This window comes from Dermochelys coriacea, chromosome 3 (genome assembly GCF_009764565.3).
Source record: "Dermochelys coriacea isolate rDerCor1 chromosome 3, rDerCor1.pri.v4, whole genome shotgun sequence".
Taxonomy (NCBI): Eukaryota; Metazoa; Chordata; order Testudines; family Dermochelyidae; genus Dermochelys; species Dermochelys coriacea.
In genome coordinates, this window is record NC_050070.1 from 127,523,462 (window position 1) to 127,547,922 (window position 24,461).

Genomic DNA, 24,461 nt, shown 5'->3' on the forward strand with positions numbered 1-24,461 from the left:
TGGAATTTTAGGATCACAGGCTTCAAAATTTCTCTTTGTTCTTTTTTTCCTTCACTAAGTCTCACATCTGAGAACTGTACCAAATTGTATACTGAGGTATCACGTGCCAGTGGAAATTTGGTAATAACAGTGGCATTCAAGACTTTTAAAGATGGCAAAAGGAGAATGAATAGAGGATGATAGTAGTGAAGAAAAATGGATACATTGGACATAGGAGGTGTAAGCTGGTAAGAGAATAGGAGGCAGGAGAGAACAGAGAAACTGGGAGAGTAGAGGAGGAAACACATCTTGTTGCAACCATTTTTCCCCTTGCACCCCTCTACTTTAGAAAGCAAGTTATTCTCTTATTCACCCAGAACAGAGCAAGAGACGAGAGAGTTGGAAGGAACCTACAATATTTTTACAGACAGAGGTAACATTTTAAAATAATAACATAATGCTATGACTTTGATGTCCTCAGTTTGCTATGGTTACTCTTGTTTTTCACTAAAATCTCTAGGGAACAAATTTGCAAAGGAACCACCTGCTAAAACTAAGTCTCCTACATAACCCCCCACAAAATACCGTGAGTTTCCTAACGGAACTCTTTAGTATAGGCAGAGATGGCTTTACATAAATAAATCAAAAACATCCTCTATGCTTATTCAAACATAACTGGTTGCAATAATGAAAGTAGAGTAAAACAAAATCTTTGATAAAGCAGACAATCATTTTAAGGTGATAAAGAGGGGCAGGCCCTTTGTTCAAAATGCTCCCACTAAATCAAACAAGACTGCACAGAAATTTAATCTGAGTGGCTTTGCAAGAATTCTTCTTCTCTCCTTCACCCCCCTCCAAGATGTGGAGCAGAAATATAGAGAGCTCATTAAAATACCTGACTGGGTTCTCATTTTCCTGTATTACTATCCACAGGAGTTTTCTTATGCAATTCATAAAGGTTGGTGATTTACTTCCCGTCTTCGCTGAAGAAAAAAATCATGAATTAATCTCATGCTTTGGATTCTAGTGCTATGCTTGACTTCCTTGCTTCTCTCTAGTAATGCTTGTGTTTTGCTGCAGAATAAATATGAATATAAATGTATATGTAATGGAGAGGATAACAACCAGTTAAAATGCATTGAGGAAAATTATCACCACCATATTGTACAGAAATCAAATGAGCATCCATACCTAATCTGTTGGATGGGTTCCTTTTGAAGAGGGCTCTCAGCAAACTTTGGGCTTCTATGCTCAAAAACTGAGGCATTCCTAGCTTGGCTCTGAAAAAACAGAACACTTGAAAAGAAAAAAATATTTTTCAAAAAATTTCAAATCCACACCTGCATTTTATAACTGAAATTAATTGGGACATGCAGACACCCATACACATTTGTCACCAAAGATATAATACCTAGACAGATTAGGCAGCCCACAAATGGAGGGGCCAGTCCTGCACCCATCAAGGTTAAAGGAAGTTTTACCATTGATGTCACTGGGAACAACTCCTGACTGGAAGCACATAACACCATGTTATAGTTAATGTTGCTCAAGGGTTACTAATTCTACTACTGGCTCATTTTCAGCTATTTATAATCTTTTTTCAGTTTTACCTTTCTGGATTAAATTTGGCAGATTTTTTCTCAATCCAAGAGCAAACTTTTTGGAAAGTTTGATCTTAAATGGCCTAGACATTTTCAAGAATGAAGAGAGTGATAATAAAATACACATTTTGCATTATTAAAAATTGTATTTGGTTTTTAATAGCTCTGATGCTTCAGTGGTGGACGGCAGAAATAAGAAATTTGGCAGGGACTATGGTTTCGATCTTGCAAACATTTATGCACATGCTCAGCATTAAATCAATGTCAGGTTTGCACAGGAAAGGACTCGAAAGTCAGGAATGACAACGTGCAGGTTGTGTGTACAACTTTAGCTCTGCACCCTTTTATATATCATCATCTTTTATTATATGGCCACATATATTTTTTCTGCAAGGCCACCCCCTCAATGGAATGCTCATAGACTAGCAATACAGTTTGTGGTTATTTACTCTGGGTGAATCACCTAGGGGATTTAGGCACACAATAACGCTGACATTAGTAGGAGATTTACATCTAACTCCACGTGCAGCTTTGAAAATCTCAGCCTCTATGTATATTTATTCTTGTTCTATATATTTTATGCAGTTAAATGTACTTAGGATCAATGGCTCATCCAAGGAATAGAGCTAACAAGTACTTAGTAGATAAACCAAACAGACATTACTACTTACTTGAGAATGAGAGCCATTGTCTCCTTTCTGTCTTTTCCCTGGAATGGTAATGACCCTGTCAGCATCTCAAACTGTAGAATAACAATAAAAATGGTAAATCAAATAAGCACATACAGTGTATATATACAAGATTCCATCTGACAGTGCACCATACTGTAATACTTTCCATTATCTTGTTTTCTATTAATTTCAAACACCAATGAGTATTTCGTAAAAATGTACTGTTTATGCCAAAAAAGGTCTAAAAAACTGTAGCTATACAAAAAGAGATTTTATTATGGCAAGCCCATTTCTACAGTATTGAACATCAGAGACCAACACTATATTTCAGTTCAAAAAGCTGCCTAAGGAACTGTTCACATCAGTAGTGTGGAGAATCATGCACTAGTTGAGATGCACAAAAGTCTGGTGCTCAAGGGTTTGCATGAACTTTTTTCCCACCTGTATTGGCTCACCTGGGTTCATACCCCCATGATTTTTGCTTTGAGTTTCAGGTTTAAATGAACCCACAAAGTCAAAGCAAAGGCCCAGAGTGGTCATCAATTTTTGCCCGCCGTCCATCTGAAACCATCCATCATCCAATATTCCTCTGAAATGCAGGTTTCAGAGTAGCAGCCGTGTTAGTCTGTATTCGCAAAAAGAAAAGGAGCACTTGTGGCACCTTAGAGACTAACAAATTTATTAGAGCATAAGCTTTTGTGAGCTACAGCTATACTACGAAAGCTTATGCTCTAATAAATTTGTTAGTCTCTAAGGTGCCACAAGTGCTCCTTTTCTCTCTGAAATGCAGTGATTCTTTCAGCAAACCTGACTGGAATGTCACATTTGTAACAAAAGCCCAAATCAAGGGAGCTTGCCTGGTTGGAGTTGAATTCTGAGAGTTTCACACAGCGCTAGTCACCGCACTGTTTGCATGTACAAGTAGTAGCTGATTCCCCATGATAAGCAATGATGGGTATTGTGCACTGGAAAACAAGGATCAGGGACATAATTCAGCTCTGCCATAAATGAGGACAACTTCCACTGAGGTCAACAGGTATTCTGTCTGCTTATGTCAGGGCCAAGTAAGGTCTTGGGTCTTTTAACAGTAAATAAACACATACTGTTTAATATTTGTGGTTATAGTTAAGCTCATATTTACAAGTGCCAGATTCTGTCACCCTTCTGTTGAGATGTACCTTACCAGAGGAGTAGCTCCTTTGATTTCTGGGGGACCACTTGTGCATTAAGGTACTATTCAACCTTTAGCTGGACTCCCCCCTTTTCAAATTAAATAGATCAATAATTCCCCTAAGTACTTCATAATAATACTTAGCACTCACAATGACTTTTCAAACCTTTCTCTCTCAAAGCATATTATAAAAGTGGGCAAGCCTCATTATCCCAACTGGGGAAACTGAGGCACAGAAAGGCAGAATGATTTGCCCAAGGTCAAAAAACAAGCCATTGTCAGAACTTGTAGCAGAACCCAGGTCTCACGGCTCTCCATCCAGAGGCCTAAGTGCTAGAAGATCATGCTTTGTTCTGTTTGCCTTTCTTCAACCTATAATATTTTTAATTACCTCGTGCTAGTTAGTAAATATTAGTTTAGGAGTAATCAGGACAGTGCTAATGCCTGTGATGGGATGTTAGATGAGGTGGGATCTGAGTTACTACAGAGAATTCTTTCCTGGGTATCTGGCTGGTGAATCTTGCTCATATGCTCAGGGTTCAGCTGATCACTATATTTGGGGTCAGGAAGGAATTTTCCTCCAGGGCAGATTGGAAGAGGCCCTAGGGGTTTTTCACCTTCCTCTGGAGCATGGGGCATAGGTTACTTGCTGGAGGATTCTCTGCACCTTGAAGTCTTTAAACCATGATTTGAGGACTTCAATAGCTCAGACATAGGTGAGGGGTTTATTGCAGGAGTGGATGGGTGAGATTCTGTGGCCTGCATTGTGCAGGAGGTTAGACTAGATGATCATAATGGTCCCTTCTGATCTTAATATCTATGAATCTACTCTTCTTTGATTAACACAAATGATGATTAAATACTAAATTTAGTTTAGAATTATACTCATATCCATTTCAGCAATTTAAAAGACATAAAAGGGAAAACATAAAAGCCCTAAGGAATGGCTGCCCTGTGTTTTAAAGGATAATGTCTTTTTAAAATCTGTACAAAACTCCCAATGATTAAAAAAACCTAATCCACAGGAAGTTCAAAAAATTACTGTTTTTTTCTCCCTGAAATTTAGAAAAATAAAAGCTAAACCCTATAGACTTCAATGGGGCAACACCACTGCACAGAGTTCCACCAGCAGAAGGGAGGGCAGAATTTGAAACTCTAAATCAAATTTCAAGATGTGAGGCAAGAATGTTTCTTGCCGGATACAATATGTTTTTCCTTTATGAGAAAAGTGCATATGGCAGGTAAGAAAACTTCCTATGAGAAAGAGAGATGAAACAGAAATATTCAGACAAGGTAAAACTCCAATGAGATCAGGGCATTTCTTAAAATTGAAACTCAATACAAAGTGCCATTGTACTAGATTTACTTCCTGTGGTATCTTAACATCTGCTCTTCAAAGCTGAAGTTGCAATTTTTATCAAATAAATATTCTGACTTTTGTACATATTTCATTAAATATATGCTAACTGGCTTTGTCTTCTTTCATCAGCACCTCATTTTAAACTCTTAACAGAGGCTGGGGCTATTTAGACATTATTGCTTGAAATTAAAGTCTTCTATTCTGTATAGACATTTAAATCAGGTCACATAAAAGTGACAATTTATCAACCACACTGAAACATTATGCATATTAAATCTTCAGTTCAGACATGGTTTCCCTAGCATTAAGTTATCCAATGCAAATAGAAATCAAGCCTAATTTCACCTCTGAGACCCATAGCACAATGCATTTGGCAGTGTCTGCATAGCAATAATTCATGAAACCATAGCCTGCAAAACCAAGTTGCCAAGTTACTGGGGGCTAATTTCATTTAAAATGTCCAAAAACATGTACCATTCTGTTCTGAAACAGTTCCTCTTCCTTAGTAGCAGTGCTAGCAGTCTGAAGGGGAGAGGAGTGACAGACTAATACATCTCCATAAAATAAATACATAAACAAATAAATGGTGTCTTTTACCTCTTTACCCCTCTAGCATTCTGGTCATGGACTCTCTAACCAGTCAGCTGTATTTTGCAGTTCCCACTATCATTCAACAAAATGCAATGGTCACTGTGAAAAACTTACCAACAGATGCTACAGTATTCGCCATACCAAAACGACTGCATTTCCTGTTTTAAGTAGAGGGAAGTTCTGTGACTAAAAGGGAAAGCTTTCATGCCCATGTCATGCCCGAACTTATAAAGGCCTAGGCACAATCAGAACTATGTCAGGAGGCTATTTGAATCATAAGGACTCCTAAAATTCCTTCTTCAGCAACCATAGTCACCAGGAAAAGTACCTGATGATTTAATAACTTGGACCAGAGAGTAAACACAACCATTATATAGTTATAATAGTTTTGTGGGGAGGAGACAGAATGAGAGGAAGGGTTGAGGTTTAACTTTAGTCACCAACAAGCTCCCTGAAGCTACTGAAAACAGGCACTTGAAAGGAGACAGACGACTTTCAAATATGTGTGGACAATTATAAGCCAGACTCAGAAAACAAAGGGCCAGAAAAGTGAGGAAGGGTGGTTGGCTTGGAGGGTCAGAGAGAAGTAGCTGTTTTATTAGAGGGTAATAAGATTTTGGGTAAAATTCACAGAAGTGCCTAAGTGACTTAGGAGCCAATGTCCCATTGAAAGCACCAAAATCATTTTTAAAAATGAGACTTAAGCACCCTTCCATTAAGTGGTAAGAAAAATAATATGCATTACACTGAATTATCCCCATATTTCAAGAAGGATGGATGTTTGGGTATCTAACACATTACGTTTTTCATGCTTTCTTCTCTTGTGAGCTTCTTGCTCTTAAAATCCTAATTTAAGAAAATTAAAAGTGGCTGCAGTTTTTTTCATTTTGGTATAAGGCATAGCCTGACACATTTGAGGCAGGAGTCAGTAATATGAGTGACAGCCTGGCCATTGGTCATGTAGGAAGAAAAAGACTGCAGCTTCCATTCACAAGGGAGTCCATAGAAAGACCTGCATTTACAGTGTGGGCACAGAAGGCAAATCAGCCTGAAAGTAAGAGCAAAGTGGTAGCTCACGGAGCAGGGATGCGGGTAGCTAGGGGCTATGTGCAGGCAGGGGGGTAGCTCAGAATGCAGGGAGAGGTGTTACTAGGGGCTGTGGGCAGGCGGGGGCGTAACTCAGGGTGCAGGCAGGAGGTATCTAGGGGCTGTGTGTGGGCAGGGGAGTAGTTCAGGGTGCAGGGAGAGGGGATAGTTGGAGCTGTGCGCAGGCAGGGAGGTAGCTCAGGGTGCAGGGTGAGAAGAGTAGCTAGGTGCTGTGTGTAGGCAGGAGGGGTAGCTCAGGATGCAGGGAGAGGGGTAGGTAGGAGCTGTGTGCCCAGAGGGCACCCTTCCACAGCGTTTGCTGCTCCCTGAGGGCTCTGCCAGCCCAGGAGACAGCACACTGCCTGCACAGTGTTCTTTAAAAAAGAGAGACATTTGTTGACTGGCATTAGGGAGTTGTGTAAGTAACTCCCTTGAGCACCATACAGAACATTTACCGCAATGTCTCAATCACTAGTACTTTGTTACCGCATTTCTACAATTACATGGTTCTAATATAAAGATGAAATCAAATTCAAAAGACATGCACTTAATATCAATATTTAAAAATCAGTGCAGTGTGGCTCCAGCACATTGTATGCATCAATGCTTTTTCCTTCAGTGATCTGAATCAAGGCAGGGTCTGGAAGAAAGCACTGATGTTTCTGTATCCGCAATGCCATTGTGTTTAACATAATGTTGAAGAAGGTTAGCAAGCATTAAGTAAACAGAAAAAACATCCTTGTAAATTGAAATAGCTTATGTTATCACCAGCTAATGCCACTGCACGGCACACCTCCGGTTTCCTGTTTATTATCAAAGAATTAAAAATTCTGTTCAATACGGAACATGAGACTTGACCAAAGAAGTTAGCCCTCACAGCTGACACCCCTGCACATAGATACACTGCTGCCTGAGGGTCACAGCAGATTAACTGGGTGTCAGGCCTAGGAGTAACCAAACTGCAAGATTAGGGTGATGTGAGCTGACACCAAAGCCATCGCAGAACCCTGCAGTTCTGCTGAGAGATTCAGGCTCCACCTCTCCCAATACATAAGCCATCTCATAGCTTGTTCCTTGTGTACCAGCTGCTTACCCTGCTGGTCTTCTAGAGGGCCCAGTGGCTGTGTCCCTGACCACTTCCCTCCCCTCTCACCTGCTCCATCATGAACCCCCATATTCAGACACACTGTGTGCCCATTCCATCCAGTATCTTTGAAAGACTATTGCTTTTCCCTAATCCTGACGTCACACCACTTACTAATGAGCAGTGGGAAGGGAAAAACACTAGCAAGAGCATGCTATGGATCATGAGGTTTCCCTTCTCTAATAAGAAGTTGCTAGGGAATCCCTGAGGGCTCCTTAGCTACCATGTTAGAAATTATTGGATGCCATACACACCTGCCTCATCATACCGCCAGCTACTGCAGAAAAGGAAGTGTTTCCTCTCTCCTACTTCACCTCATCATACGTTTTTGATTGGGAGAGGCAGTAACATTTACCTGGCGATCCCACAAAGCAGCAAGATAACAGAAGCAGCCACGTAGTGTCCTCTGAAGACCAGGAGATGGGGAAACTACACTCAATGAGGGAGTGAGGGGGAGAAGTTTATCTTCAATGAGATCCAGTGAGCTAACAAAATTAAGTTGAGAACTGGGCGTGATGGCCAGACGAACCTTAACAGAGTATGGGGAAAGGATAGGTTGCCCAAACTACTTCACTCCAGGTCTGCTGAAATGTTGTAAGCCTGGGATGATGTTCAAGGTTGCACTAGGACCCTGAAATCACTTGGTTTCAGAGAGTTGAACATCCAGTCAGGACTCTTGGGCTCTACTCTCACTTTCATCTCTTCCAGTCACTTGCTAGGTGGCCTCGGGCAAAGTCACTTAATTGCTCAGTGTCTCAGATTTCCCATTTATAAAACAGATGTATTATTTTATTATAATTATTTATTATTTGTATTATTGCAGCACCTAGGAGCTCCAGAACTGGACCAGAGCCCCATTATGCTAGGCACTGTACAATCACCGCACAAAAAGATGGTCCTGGTCCCAAAGAGCTTACAATCTAAGGATAAGACAAGAGACAACAGATGGATACAGACAGACAGGAGAGTACAAGAAAACAACAAGACAATACTAGTCAGCAAGACACAAGCAGTGGTCTCAGCATACCAGGACCCAGGGAATGGTATTTTAATTAGTCTGTATTCTGTTTCACACCTACATTTGCTATAGTAATACATAAAAATATTTTTATATTTTGTACAAGTTTTTTATAATGCAATTAAAATAAAGCAAAGTTGAAATGACAAAAAAATGCTTTAAAGGCAAAGCAAGCTTATAATGTAAACTTACCCGCTGGTGAGCTATACCATAGGTTAGTGGTTCTCAACTGAGAGGTCTGTGGCTCCCTGGGGGGCGGTGTGAGCTGGTTTCATGGAGTCCACAAGTCTCAGCAGCCCAAGCCCATGGGTGGAGCTGGGGTGTGATGGGAAGAGCTGTCCCCCCCCACAACTGTAGTGCTGTAACTCCTAATAATGTAACCAGAGCAGGGAAGTCCCACCCTCCCTCCTTTTCCCCTGCCCCTGAGGTCCTGGTCCTTGGCCAGGTCGAAGGACAGAAGCTGGAGACGGGCAAGGTAGGGTGACTCCTGCTTTGGCTGGTGCCATGGAACAGTCAGCTGCAGTGCTTCCCTGCCTCCTCCTCCTGCTGCTGGTGCCTGAGACTGTGGCTGCTCCTCAGCTCCCGGCCCCTCTTGACTGCTTGTGCAGCCGGTAAGAGCTGCTTGGGTGGGGGGGGATCAGGCTCCAGGGCTGGCAGAGCCCTTGGGAAGCAGCAACCACAGTGGGGGTGCCCTCCCAGCACACAGCCCCTAGCTACCTCTTTTTCTGCACCCTGAACTACCCCCCTGCCCACACACAGCCCCTAGCTTCCCCCTGCCTGCACAAAGCCCCTACCTATCCGTCTCTGAACCCTGAACTACATCCCTCATTGCATACAACCCCTAGCTACTCCTTCCCTGCACCCTGAGCTACTCCCCAGGCCACACACAGCCCTTAGCTACTCCTTTCTCTGCACCCTCAACTACCCACACCTACACACAGCCCCTAGCTACCCCCTGCCTGCACACCGAGCTACCTTCCTGCCTGCACGCAGCCCTTAGCTACCCCATCTCCCTGCACCCTCAGTGGTTTTCAAACTTTTTGAGCTGAGCCCCTCCCACTCCCCATCCCAGATGGGCTGGGTGGCCTGCTGAAGTGAGTCAGGGGGTGGAGGTGGCACTCCCTTCCCCTGCCTTGCAGAGATGGCCTGAGCCCTGCTGGGCCCTGATTCCACCCAAACAAGCATGCTGAGGAGGCCGCAAAGAAAAAGGTTGAGAATCCCGGCCACAGGTAAGCTTGCGCCCTCCAGTTTGTACTTTAAGCTTAGCATTAATAGTAGTTCAAATAACTACTGTAGTGTTTAAGATGTGTTGCTGGGTACTAAACTTGAAAAAATGCACAGAAAGATAGGAATATAATGCAAATAAAACCAATGCTAATATAAAAAAGAAAAACAAAAGTGGTGGAGTGTAAGGTTGGCTTGACATGAGTAATTGGACATGGGTGAGGCCTCATTTTTTGAGAGACAGAATTTGGGAGGTAAATGCATCAGCAGGCTGTAAAGAGAATGTCTGTACAAGCCAAGATAAGGGGGAACATCCATGGAACCATTTACAATGGACAAGATAACAATGGATAAGATAAGCCTGGAACCTAAGATAAGGTAAAGAATAAGTTGTGCATGAACAGTGCGTGGTATTCAGGGATTGGTTCCTACAAAATAACCAAGCCGATCCCCAAATGTGTGATGCAATGCACAGTAAACCAGTGCACGCATCCGATGAAGTCAGCTGTAGCTCACGAAAGCTTATGCTCAAATAAATTTGTTAGTCTTTAAGGTGCCACAAGTCCTCCTTTTCTTTTTTCCAGTGTAATGTGTAAATGTATATAAAGGAAGAGGTTTGCTGTGTAACTTTGGATATGTGATTCACTGTGTGCCCATCCCCTACACTTGAGTCTGATCAACTCAGCATTCTCGATCATGAGCCACTCCAGACAGCGTGACAATAATAATAATATTTTACACTGGACTTCAGTTTCAAAGCACTTGACAAACTTAGATGAAACCGTACAACACTTCCATGAGGTGGGAGACTAAATATTATTTAGCTTGATTCTCCTCTGTGCTTAAGAGAAGAGGCTGATGGGGAGCTGATCTCCAGTCTCAGCCAACTGGTCCTGGTGTAAATTAACATCTGCCATGGGCATAAGGTCCTTCATGTCTCATCCCCTTGTTACCAGGCCCCCTGCCTCCTCTTACATGAGACAATCTCTGGATGCTCTAAGTTCTGTTTGTGTCATGTAAAGCAGACTGGAGAATCTGTCCCTGTTCTCCATTTTATACCTGTGAAATCTGAAGAAGAGACCTTCCTTCTTACGTGTCCAAGGACCCAGAACAAGATCAGAACTCATGAATTACTAGCCTCCAGCCTGAACTCAGACCACAAGCCTTTCTATTGGTATTGATCCAAAACCAATGTTTGTTTCCATGTTAACAGGGTGGCACTGCTAATGCCCACTGACAGAATTTCATTAGTTCTTAACAAATCTTTGCACCTTCAGTCTTGCTGCCCCTACTTACACTTGTCATGGGCTGTTGTTCTCCTCAACAAACCACTCTCTCTCTGCTCCTTTATATCCCACCTCTTCCAGCATTCCTTCCTTCCATTTTTCACGTCACCGATCCCATTGCTCTCCCTTACTTGCTCTGTTGTCCCAGGGCTTATTTGCTTTGATAATTTAGGGCCAGTTCCTGGGAGGTGCTGAGTACCCTCACCTATTGATGTCAGTGGTTGCCTAGGTTGCCTAGTGGTTACTTAGCACCTCAGAAGATTAATCCCTCACATTCTAAGATCTGCTTTGCTCTAGACAAGCTCACGTGCATTTACAGTACTATATAAAGTGGGAACAACACACTAGAGTCTGAACAGCTTGTTTAGATAGAAAATTACAATATTCCCTTGGCAACTACTGACCCATCTCAGAGATCCCTATTTTGGAGCCAAGTCTTTGATCTCTTTTTACCCAATCCATTTAGATCCTTTGATCTACATTTTATGTGCTTGGATCTTGCATTGTGGCTCAAGTGAATAAGCCCTTAAAATGGCTTATAATTATTTTCCTCTTTATGCTGTTGCTGTATATTATGAATTGAAGCAAATGGTATAAAAGGAGACAAAGGAGTATCACTATTTGGTGACTGGTCTCATTGCTAGGGTAAATACCATTTTATCACTATAATTTAGAACTTATTGCAGGGAACATATTTCTTACCCTATTGATCAAGATTTTGGATACGAATAATACACTTACATACATTTTCCATCAAGGTACGTATATGCCTCCAACTAGTCTATTTTTCATGTGAATTTGACAACATATTGCAAATTGCTTTGCGGTAAATTCTAACCAATATCTGGATATCACTTAATTCTTTCTGATCTTTAGCTTATCTTAAGAACAGCGTCTCCACCAGAGTATGTTAGTTACAGTTCAAGGAAAATACTGCATAAGGAGATGCAAAAAGAGGAAAATGCTAGCAGCAGATATCCTCCCATACTTTTTTGCATATAGAAATCCCTTTTTACTGCTTCAATCAGTTAATTATTAAAAGGAAAAAAGGTTAAAGTGATTAAAGCTTTTCTCTGAGGTGTCTCTGGCAGCACTCAAAGGCTTAAGGACCAGCTTACAGTTAAGATGATTTTACTATCTCTATCTGTATTCCATTATCTTTTCCAATATATTAAGTCACTGAGGAGGGGAGTAGGAGAGAATGAAATGGAGAAAAAAGATTAAGAATACTGAGCACTATAATGATGATGCAAAGGAGACACAAATTAATAAAAGGAAGAAAGAGTGACATCATATGTGGCAAATATATCAAAAATGAATTTTCCTTTAATGGAAGCATTTCATGAAAAGTATGCTCCAAAAATAAGTATGTAATAAAATACCTTGGAAGGTTTAGTATATACTAGTAAGACAGACGCCTTCATTTCACTGATCTAGATATTATCATCAATGACCTCTTTTTCAGAGGTCCTAAGCACCCACAACTTACACTCAAGTCAGTAGAAAGATGACCATTCGGCACCTCTGAAATTCAGGATATAAATCACCAGAGTTAATTTTGGATTAATTGGCATTAACCAGTTAGTTCAGTGGTGCAGGTAATAAACATTAAATTTTACACTGATTTTTCGTTGCCTCCCATTCCCTCTTTCTTTGGTGACACCCTGTCTAGTTAGATTGTAAACTCTTCGGGAAAGGGACGTTGTCTTCATATCCGTTTGTAAAGTGGCTAGTAAACTACTGATGCAATAATAATAAAAAAATTGAAACAAAGTGCAGGAGATAGCAGTACAATGATGTGGTGACACAGACAGTTCTGTGTAACTGATTCACATATAGTGGAGGTTAAAATAAAAATTGTCCATCACCACAAAACAACTTCACTATGAGCTGAGTTTCACTCTGTGAGAAGAGGGTCATTCTGTGGAAAGATCCACTCTGCTTCACCCCCGCTGTAGTGACCCGGGTCTCTGTGGGCAAAGGGTGATCTCTGGAGGACCATAGCTTCACACCAAGTGTGAAGCAGTGGTAGCTAGTGATTTTTCCTTATCCCTCATCACAAGGGGTAGTGTCAGCTTCCTTTCTGCTCCTATCTGCTTCACCCCAAAGAAGAGCAGAGGAAGAGGCGGCAATCCCTCAGAACATCCTCCTGTCGGCACACCACAATGACCTACTTATACGAAAGTGAAACTTCAGTGTAAAGAGCGTAAAAGTCCATAGAAAGGCACCAACCCAATTTGGGGTTTTTGACACCACTTCATTATATCCAAATTGATTATAAACAGATTCCACTGTTTTGTTAGTGGGAAAAAACCTAAGTAGAAGCAGAAGGAAAAAGTGGTCCCGGAATGTTCTTGGTGCTTCTATGCAATTGGTCTGAGATTTTTTTGTATGACAAAATGAATGATTCTGGAAAGGAACAAGAACACGATCTTAAATTACAAAAATTGCAGTAGCTCAAATAAGTTGGAGTCAACTGCAGATGTCTTTAAAGGTAGCTTTTTTATAGTTGATCCTATTTAAATTGGTCCAAAACCAATTTGCATAAAGACCATAACTATTAAAAGTTAAGCAGTAATGGAGAGAAAAAGTGATCCTCACACAATTGATCCAGAGCAATGAATTTTAAGAAATGGATGTCAATGAAGTTGGGGCGAACCAGTGCCCCTCCTCTGTGCCAATTTATACCACACAATGGTATCATACACCAGGGTAGGTGGCACAGACATGCCTTAATTAATAAATGACTGGGCTCTCTGAAAGGACATGACTAGGCCAAAAGGTTACTGATACTATAAAAGTAGCTGGGATTAATTTATAATGGCTTCTTCTCTGTGAGGAGCAATTATTTTAAAAATCTGTTCCACATACTTTGCCCTAAAATGCCCTGTTCCACATACTTTGCCCTGCAGCAAACACTCAGCACACAAAGCAAAGATACAAACATGGTCATAGTCAGACAAGTGACAGGAGAGCAAGAGAGAGAAAGATGACAACTGTTTCAAAATTCTATTTGCCTTTTTAGGAGGCAGAAAATTAAGGGTCTGAAGAGAATCCCAGTGACCACTAGCAAAAATCATGCAGAAAATCCACTGTCAGGTGGTGCTAGAGTTGGGCCAGGAGATATGGTTCCTTGCACAATGGTGAGTTTTACTGATGTCAAGAAGACAACTGAAGGGGAAGCACAGCTGCTCATGAACTATTGAGGTGAAATGAAACAGCCAAGATGCCCTCTAAAAATGAGTTCTTTATATATAAAAACAAAACACAGATGTTTGACAAGGTTTCAGGAGGAAGTCAAGGGAAAGACAATAGCACACGCTCTGGGGAGGTGGACAGGACAGAAGAAGCTGTCCCCCTACTTTGCCCACCCTCCAGTCCTCACTAGAGCCATGGTCATGAGAAACATTGTTGACATTACCACTGGTTCTAAAGAAGTATTCCTAAAGGTGCAGAAAATAGAATTTAACCGCCACTGTTATATTCATTTCCTACTCCCCATCTCCTTCAAATAGGGGCTGATGCAACCAAATTAATACTCTAAAGAGTAAATAATACTAGCTAAAATACAACTCCTAGTTATGTCCACCTCTGGGTTTCTTGATGAATTTGGCCTACTTCACACCTGTACCTGTCTTGCTTATTATTATTTATACTACTGTAGCACCTAAGAACCCTACTCATGGATCAGGACCCCATTGTGCTGGGCATTGTATAAACATAGAACAAAAAGACAGTCCCTGCCCCATGGAGTTTACAGTCTAAGCAAGCTGCGACTCTTCAAGGGAGGGACTATGGAGTTTGTGTCTCATATTAAACGGATCAGATTGTCTATGATTAAAAAATAATAAATAATGTGTGTCATTAAATGTCAATCAGTATTGGCTAGGGGAGATTTGGTTCTCTGAAGGTGAATTTAACAAAATCTGCTCATACTGGGAGCTTAATCTCAGGCCTTTATGAAGAAACAGCCTCCGAAAATATTGTTAGCCATTGAACACAAGAGCATGTGAATCTGAATCTCTCCTCAGACTTTCCCAAAGAGGTTTCACTTTATATTAAATGCTGCAGAGGTGGAGAACCTCCCTGGGTTTCTCTAAGAGGTCAGCGACATCCTATAGACAGATGCCACATGGGGAATTGCTTCCACTCAAGAATCAAGAACTCAAATAACAAAACAGTGATCCTGCTTATTCCTGGGGTGATTGTATTTTTCTAAACTTGTTCGGTCTATCTCTTTGGAATAAGGTTATCATGACTCATGGCAATCAATTATAACAGCCAGCTTATGAGAGAATTGGAATGAGGGAGTGAGAAATTAGTGGCCATATGTCATCTCATATAATGTCAGAAGTAATTATTTTCCAACTGCTAATGCCATGTGAACGATCAAAGCAATCATCACCCATTTATGTTCTCCTTACTACCAGTCCATTAATTGCTGAAAGTGAGCCTTCTTAGCCTGAAATATCCAAACAGCTGCCAAAAGAATGAAAAAAGAAACATAGTACACCCTTACCATTAGCACACCAAAGGACCACCAGTCTGCACTCTGAGTGTGTCCTCGCCGGTTGACCACTTCTGGGGCCATGTACTCTATTGTCCCACAGAATGAATAGGCTCTCTTGTCATGGTCAATGGCCTCCTTGCTCAGGCCAAAATCTAGGCATATTTGGTAAATAGATAGAACTCTTGTCAGATCTTGGTTTATGATTATAAACATTATCTCACATTTAAACAGCATTTTTCATTCAAATGAAACCCAACAGTTTACCACAGAGATGCAGCATACTGAATCCAACTAAAAATTGAATATTTACAAAAGTGCACATTCACGTAATGTGCAGTTTATGTGCACATAAGCACCAAAACATACTCAGAAGTTGGAAGCTGCATTTGCATGTGGCTATATGCGAACAAAATTCCCTGCTTGCATGTAGGGTTTTGTACCCTGAAGTTGGGCACATGTATTTTTCCACACACTTCTGAAGATATGTCCCTGAGATGGCAGAGGTAATCTGGATAAGCAGAATATAGTTACACCAGCTGGAATTTATACAGGACATTGGAGTTAACACCCAATTCTTACAAAAAGTACCATGGAATTTCTAATCATCACAAGTGGACAAGCATGCAGTGATGCCCACACCTCAGCTCCAAGGCAACACAGGGATGTCCATTCTAGGCATCTTTTGGTTTCAGTCTAATCTGGAGCTAGAAGCCATACCAGAAGGGTGTGTGGTTGCAAGGACTCCTGGGTTAGAAGTCTGGAGCTGGAAGCCACAGTCAGGAGCCCAGTTTTATCTGAAAAATGGTACTTCCTGCATGCACAGGGCCCTTACACTACATCAGGCCAATGGCTCAGCAATGACCAGAAGGAATAATGTCAGCTACTGAATCATCAATCCCACTTCCTGCAGCCCCTAGGTTTTCTCTAGCAACCTCCTTCCAGCTACTGACCCAAGATCACAGCTGCATGCAGTGCATTGGCAAGCTTATAGAGATTAAGTTTCAGTGATCAAATACTGTCCTTTACACACCTGTAATCTTAATGTGACCCTCTTCATCTAGGAGAATGCTGGAAGGGAAAAGGCAAAAAACATAGAAGGATTATAAAGATACCTAGTACATTTAACAATAAACAATAAAAAATGGTGGAAGAGAAGAAATATATACAAATTAAATATACATGTAGCCTGCCTCCTTCTTAGAGACTCCAGAGAAGAGAAAGATCCCCAAAGCCCAAAGGTCTATATACCTATATGCCTGAGACATGAACAGCCTGTGCAGGCTGGATAATCAGCCTGACTGACATGCCAAGGCAGCCAATTGCATAATTTGAATGTTTGGTTGGGACTGCCCAGACACATGATCTGAGACCCAGTGTTTGAAGGAAGGAAGTTGACTGCAGGGTGTCTGCTTTCAGCAACAAGAGTCACAGAGCTTTCACTGCTCTTGAAGGAAAGGAGAGAAAGGTGCACAGAGAACCCAAGGCTCTTTGGTTGCAAAGTGCTCTACAGAGTCTTAAAAGGGAGAAATAAGTGGACTCTTCCACTCTTGAAGACCAGAGGTTTCTCTGAGAGTGGGCTACACACATTTTTACAGTGTATCATCATCATCCAGGGTCAAATAAAAAACAAACAAATAATGCAAGTTAGATTTAAGGCTGCCATTCTGTTCACGACTCCCCGGGATGGCTCAGTGTTGCAGCAATCTCAGAAGAGAAGTTAATTTTATCACATAGACTTTAAGTGTCAGCCACCTATTAGGTAGGCCTGTGAATCAATAGGCACAATGTGACAGGTTAAAAAAGAATGAGGTCATATCTCTCAGATCTGCATGCAGAAGGTTGAACCAACTGCATGGCACCACCTTGCCTTGGACCAGTTGGAGCACCCTTATACATCCAGGATTCAGTGAATGGAGAAGCATGAGGGGGTGGCCCAGAAATGAGACGTTGGAGGGAGGGAGTGTTGTCCCCTTTCCACCTCCAACACCCAATGGGAAATCTGCTGAAAAGGTAATATAGCCACAAGGGAGGATTACACAGTTCTCATCTCCCTAGGTCCCTTCCAGTGAAATTTAACTCCAGAGGCCATGATCCGGTCATGCCGTGAGTAATTATGTTGAACTTGCATGCTTATATCAGCTTAAATTAGCCCATGAATATTGTTTATTTTGATGTATTTCATTTTTAATAGTAGAAGTAAATACATTTTTATTTTCTGAGTTAAGTTTAACTCAGCACCATAACAGATTGAAAGGTGATGGGAGACCGACCTCACTGGTTAGGGAACATAGTAAAACCATGGTAGTGAGACTGTGGATATCTACAAATCCAAATGAATTATCTGTCCCAGACTCAGTAAATAAATGCTGCGCTCTTGAAGGAGCATGCTGCACAAGGGATTTATTTAGGTATTCACTTTATAAATTATTTTTACCATATGAAAACAGTAATATGGAGTATTTAATCTAATTGCTGATTTATGTTGAAGAAAACCTAACTCTTATCTCCTGATTGCTTGTGGTCCATAAAAAGATTCTACTGCATTTTTCAGAACAGCAGGGATGTTATCCCTAGTCACCTGCTCAAATTCCAACATGGGTAATTGCATTTTACCCACCTAAATTTATTTACCATACCAATTGGATCTGACACAATTCTTTACTTTTTGCCCTGAACTATTCTGTAGTATTTCTGTGCGCTGCTGAATATATATCTTCAACACTGAAGGCAGCTCTCTTTCAGTGATGTGAAGTGATTTCTCGTTATGTGATTGTGATATATTTCACTATTCAAAAATATCTCTGTGGAAAAACTAGAGATTCTACTGATATGTAGTGCGATTTTGATAATGGAGAGACATTTTCACTTTCCCCACTATTATAAGCAGGTTTTTTTTAGTAAAAAATGTTAAAAAAGCAATCTTGGAGTTATAACCTCATATTTTCATATATTTGCTCCAGGCTAACATTTGCTGTTTTCACAGAAGCATTCTGACATGAAACATTAAGGCAGCCAGCAAAAATCACCTTTAGTTTTTGTGGAAACAAGAAAGAATGTTGAGACAATATTGTGATTCGGTAACTTTTAAGGATATTAATTTTGTCGCCCTAATGTGGTCAGCACTCCTTTAATCAACAAAAAGATTAAATATGGAAAGTTAGTAGTCAATCGCATTGTCTCTCTTTATAGTCCCATCCTCTCAGACATTCAGATCATCATAATACATATAATTAAAAGAAAACATAATAGAAGGAAAACTGATACATTTGCATATACTTGCAGAAAATGTTGTCTTTGCACTGAAACATAATTAAACAGATGATCATCCGTAATCCATTTGTAGGTTGGGAACAGACTATTATCAAGTATAATTCAACATCAAAGGCTGACAGGTGAGTCACTATTATTGTTCAATAAGTAAAGCTTCTTCTTTTCTATCCTCTCCCACCTTCCTGAGGAAGCGTGATTTTTACGCACTAGCCATGTAACAGGCATGTTTAAATATGCACTAGTGATACTCTTCCCTCAACAAGAGGATTACACTGAGGAAGATAAAATTTTAGGCTCCCCTGACCCATGCGGTTTGGAGGCCAGTGTCAGGAGCTGGGTGTGAAATCTTGTTTTGGGTTGGGCTAAACCTCCCTTCCCAGGCTGATAGGTGTAAACTCACACAAAAGGCATGTGTAAACCTGCCCAGGAGTGGGTTTGTTGAGATTTGTTTTGGGTAGGTGTTCCTGGGAGTGTGAGAGAACACACAGCTGCTGAGGTCACGGACCAGAACAGAGAAAGAGGCAGGGGAAAGGAAACAAGAAAAAGGCAAACAAGAGCCTGTAGCATAGTGACAGTTTCAGAATAGCAGCCGTGTTAGTCTGTATCCACAAAAAGAAAAGGAGTACTTGTGGAACCTTAGAGACTAACAAATTTATTTGAGCATAAGCTTTCGTGAGCTACAGCTCACTTCATTGGATGCATAGTGAGCATAGTGTGACCCTGGAAAAAGCCATAGAAAGAGCTTTTGGCACTGGTGTTGGCTAAAGAGGCTTGGGGGGCTGGTAAGCTAAGGAACTGCTTCTTTTGCCTTGATTCCTTCTGCATTCAGAGACACAGGAATCATAGAATCATAGAATCATAGAATATCAGGGTTGGAAGGGACCCCAGAAGGTCATCTAGTCCAACCCCCTGCTCAAAGCAGGACCAAGTCCCAGTTAAATCATCCCAGCCAGGGCTTTGTCAAGCCTGACCTTAAAAACCTCTAAGGAAGGAGATTCTACCACCTCCCTAGGTAACGCATTCCAGAGTTTCACCACCCTCTTAGTGAAAAAGTTTTTCCTAATATCCAATCTAAACCTCCCCCATTGCAACTTGAGACCATTACTCCTCGTTCTGTCATCTGCTACCATTGAGAACAGTCTAGAGCCATCATCTTTGAAACCCCCTTTCAGGTAGTTGAAAGCAGCTATCAAATCCCCCCTCATTCTTCTCTTCTGCAGACTAAACAATCCCAGCTCCCTCAGCCTCTCCTCATAAGTCATGTGCTCTAGACCCCTAATCATTTTCGTTGCCCTTCGTTGTACTCTTTCCAATTTATCCACATCCTTCCTGTAGTGTGGGGCCCAAAACTGGACACAGTACTCCAGATGAGGCCTCACCAGTGTCGAATAGAGGGGAACGATCACGTCCCTCGATCTGCTCGCTATGCCCCTACTTATACATCCCAAAATGCCATTGGCCTTCTTGGCAACAAGGGCACACTGCTGACTCATATCCAGCTTCTCGTCCACTGTCACCCCTAGGTCCTTTTCCGCAGAACTGCTGCCGAGCCATTCGGTCCCTAGTCTGTAGCGGTGCATTGGATTCTTCCATCCTAAGTGCAGGACCCTGCACTTATCCTTATTGAACCTCATTAGATTTCTTTTGGCCCAATCCTCCAATTTGTCTAGGTCCTTCTGTATCCTATCCCTCCCCTCCAGCGTATCTACCACTCCTCCCAGGACTTTATACTTTCCTTGTAAATAAACAAGATTGCATCAAACAAATACCTGGCTCTTACCAATTTCTCCTCCCACCTGGAACATCCACAGAGCCCTGAACTTTGACTAGCCAGTCTGGTCAAAAAGGGGCAACAGGAGCAAACATGTGGTAATCATGCAGTTTTGACCCTGGAAGTGTAGAAGGGCCCACAGTGATGACTCTTCTTCACTCCCAAACCCAGGGGAAGGCTTCTGATAACAATGTAAGATTGCGGTTCTGCAGTAATTCCAGGGTATTGCCAGCTAGGCACAGAGCAGAGCTGGAAAGCATCCATTGAATTCTCCCGTGAATCATCCATACTATAAATAGTTTATTTCCCACTGGAAAGGAATGCTGCTTTTTGCAGCATTAACTTCTGAACCATGCATTCTACATCCCCATCCTCCTTGAGTAGTTCACAGCAATGGACTGGAGCTAATTTGTAATCAGGCTAGCTGTATTGCCAAGAGTGAAAGGGGCCTAAAAACATGCAATGGGCTTTCTGACAATAGGACCCTTATTCTCATGGATTCATTAATAAAAATGAACAAACACACCAAAGCACTATATACTGTAGAGAGTGTGGGAGAGAGAGAAAAAGAATGTTGCAATCTTTTGGGAGACACTCAGACCCTATCGCAAGGAGGGTCTAGACAGATGAGATTAGAAAGAATTTTTGTTTGCAATGCAGGAGATGAGATTCCCTGCATCAGGCTCCACGCATTTGATTCGACTATGCTCCTGTCCCTGTTGCATGACCACTAATACCTCCACTGAGGGGATAAGTCATGTTCAGCATTCCCGCTCCATTTTTTTTGTATTTAGCAGGCTACAAACTCCACTGAGTGCTACATTTTTATCCTTAGGCAAGCTTACACTTCTGTCACTTACACTTGCAGCTTATACTTGCCCAAGGACAAAATGGGAAGGGAGTGTATGGATGGATGCATGTATGCACCCAGAGTAATTTGTCCCCTTACAATGTATAAAATAAACAGAACTCCATATTTATGAACCAAAAATTGCACTAGAGGGAAAAAAGGAAAATGAGTACTAATTGGAGGGAAAAACATGCTCATTATTGCAATGAATCAATTTAAGATTAGTGAAGCAGCCACTGTATCCACGACTAATTATCCTGACTGAAACAACTGGCATTTAGTAAACTTCACCAGTAATTGTGGAAACATACCTCTTCTTCGATCATTCTTCCTGTCTTGTCTCTTTATGTTTTATTCTTTTTACAGTTCCTTTTTACTCTACTCTATCATTAACAGAAAGCTCTATTGTGACAATCACAATTATTTCAGCTACTGCATATGAGATGCACAAACCTGAACTACACTACTTTTGTTTTCGGGGGGGGGGAGGGGGGAAGGAAATCAGACATTGTTAATATGATTCAGGCATGGAAAAAATAATCTTTCTTCCAATTCAATGGTTTGAAATTATAACAATGGAAGAGGAAGAACAGATAAGCAAGTTATACTAGGTTATAATTCCACTGAGGACGCAAATGGTATCACAAAACCCTAAGATGGAATTTCTCTATATTCTACTTATGCATAATTATTTTTTCAATGTAAGGTTAGAAAGTGTCTGTAAAATTGAGGCTCTTCACATTCTATATTTCACAATTAGTAATAATAATAATAATAATTTGCACTTCTCTAGTAATTTCCATTTTAAGATCTTAAAACACAAACAATGAATTAAATCGTTGACAGCCTGAACCAATGCCTATTGCCCTTCATTGGATCAAGCCCTGAGTCAGGGGAGAATATAAATCTCCATTTTACAGATGGGGAAACTAAGACAGGGACAGTAGAGTGACATGTCCAAGGTCACACAGGATGTTTGCGGTAGAGCTGGGATTACAACCGACAGCTGAAGTCCACAGCTGAATCTTAAACACAAAAAATCCTTCTAATTGGATAGTGACATTACTGTATATCTCAAATCAATACTAAAATGATTCTGTCTGTGACACTTAGAAATTTCTGTATCTGTTTTTTAGTTCTGATCCATGTCTTCTAGGCTTCACTTTGAGCTTTAGGTTCAAACAAGCCTGAACACCGAATGAAACTCAGCCAAAACTACCAAATTTGGCCTGGTGCCAAACTCATGTGGCGCTGTCATAAATATAAAGGGAAGGGTAAACACCTTTAAAATCCCTCCTGGCCAAAGGAAAAATCCTTTCATCTGTAAAGGGTTAAGAAGCTAGGATAACCTCGCTGGCACCTGAACACAATGACCAATGAGGAGACAAGATACTTTCAAAGCTGGAGGGGGGGAGAAACAAAGGGTCTGTCTGTGTGATGCTTTTGATGGGGACAGAACAGGAATGGAGTCTTAGAACTTAGTAAGTAATCTAGCTAGATATGCGTTAGATTATGATTTCTTTAAATGGCTGAGGAAATAGGCTGTGCTGAATAGAATGGATATTCCTGTCTTTGTGTCTTTTTTGTAACTTAAAGTTTTGCCTAGAGGGATTCTCTATGTTTTGAATCTAATTACCCAGTAAGGTATTTACCATCCTGATTTTACAGAGGTGATTCTTTTTACCTTTTCTTATATTAAAATTCTTCTTGTAAGAAATTGAATGCTTTTTTCATTGTTCTTAAGATCCAAAGGTTTGGGTCTGTGGTCACCTATGCAAATTGGTGAGGATTTTTATCAAGTCTTCCCCAGGCAGGGGGGTACAAGGTTTTGGTGAGGATTTTGGGAGGAAAGACGTTTCCAAACAACGCTTTCCCAGTAAACTCAGTCAAACATTTGGTGGTGGCAGTGGAAGTACAAGGGCAAAGGGTAAAATAGTTTGTACCTTGGTGAAGTTTTAACCTAAGCTGGTAAAAGTAAGCTTAGGAGGTTTTCATGCAGGTCCCCATATCTGTACCCTAGAGTTCAGAGGGGGGAAGGAACCTTGACAGGAGCTATTCGAAGTTTTCATGATTTTGGTCAGATTTGCTCCATACTTAGGTCAGGCTTTCATGAAATGTAACCTAGATTTTATGCTTTTCAGCAAACTTGGCCAGACATTCTGGTTGTTAAGAAAATCTGAAACACCATTTGAGTTTCATTTGGGTGCAGGTTTTATTATGAAAGTTCCTCACAGCTCCAGAGATCAAAATATCTTCATAAAACAGGAGACATTCACAAATTTAGGATGTCATCACATTGTATTGAGTGGTTATTGTGGTACAATATTTGCATCATGTCACCCAACCGCAGCACTGCAGATTGTGCATCCAAATTCATTCGTTATGTAACTCCAGTATATTCAGTGAAGACAATGAAGAGTTACAACAGAATTACATCAAGTATGAATTTGGTCCTTTGCACCACAAAAGGAAGAAAATGACCTATGACTTCTTGGTAGGAGGTAGAGCTACTCTCCCAAATCCTCCATACTACTTTAACCACACCATCAATACAAACATACATTTTCATGTACGGGTTTCATGAACTGTGCATGTTTTTCTGGCATTTAATGGCCGCCTTTAAGGGATCGATTCGGCCATTCTTACATTGAATCATACTTTACTACACAAATAATTCCGTTGGTTTCAACGGGACTGAGAAAGCCAATTTTTGGCTATTTAGATTAGATCCTTTAGTTCTCAGCATCACAACACTTCCTGGTGTGCAGAGGTTGCACTTAAAAACTTGTCAATTGTGATTAATAGGTGGTTAATAACACTAACTCAATATTTGTAATTTTCTCTAGATATTTGTATGAGGAACATAGAGAAGCAAAGGGAACACTGCTAATATTATGGTAATATTATCTGGTAATCTAAGGCAAAACAG

General features: G+C 41.0%; 1 protein-coding gene across 4 annotated transcripts in view; it reads right to left on the reverse strand.

Annotated features, from left to right (window-relative positions):
* RPS6KA2 (ribosomal protein S6 kinase A2) overlaps positions 1–24,461 on the reverse strand; it is a 483,007-nt gene that overhangs the window by 100,244 nt on the left and 358,302 nt on the right. For all 4 annotated transcript variants that reach the window (XR_006280060.1, XM_038396537.2, XM_038396539.2 and 1 more), the window contains 4 exons: positions 16,672–16,709; positions 15,651–15,793; positions 2,252–2,322; positions 1,171–1,259 (listed from right to left, as the gene is read on the reverse strand). Coding sequence is in view for 3 of the 4 variants with exons in the window: in XM_038396537.2 (XP_038252465.1) it covers positions 1,171–1,259; positions 2,252–2,322; positions 15,651–15,793; positions 16,672–16,709 (341 nt within the window). In the remaining variant the exon portion in view is untranslated. The remainder of the gene's footprint in view (positions 1–1,170; positions 1,260–2,251; positions 2,323–15,650; positions 15,794–16,671; positions 16,710–24,461) is intronic.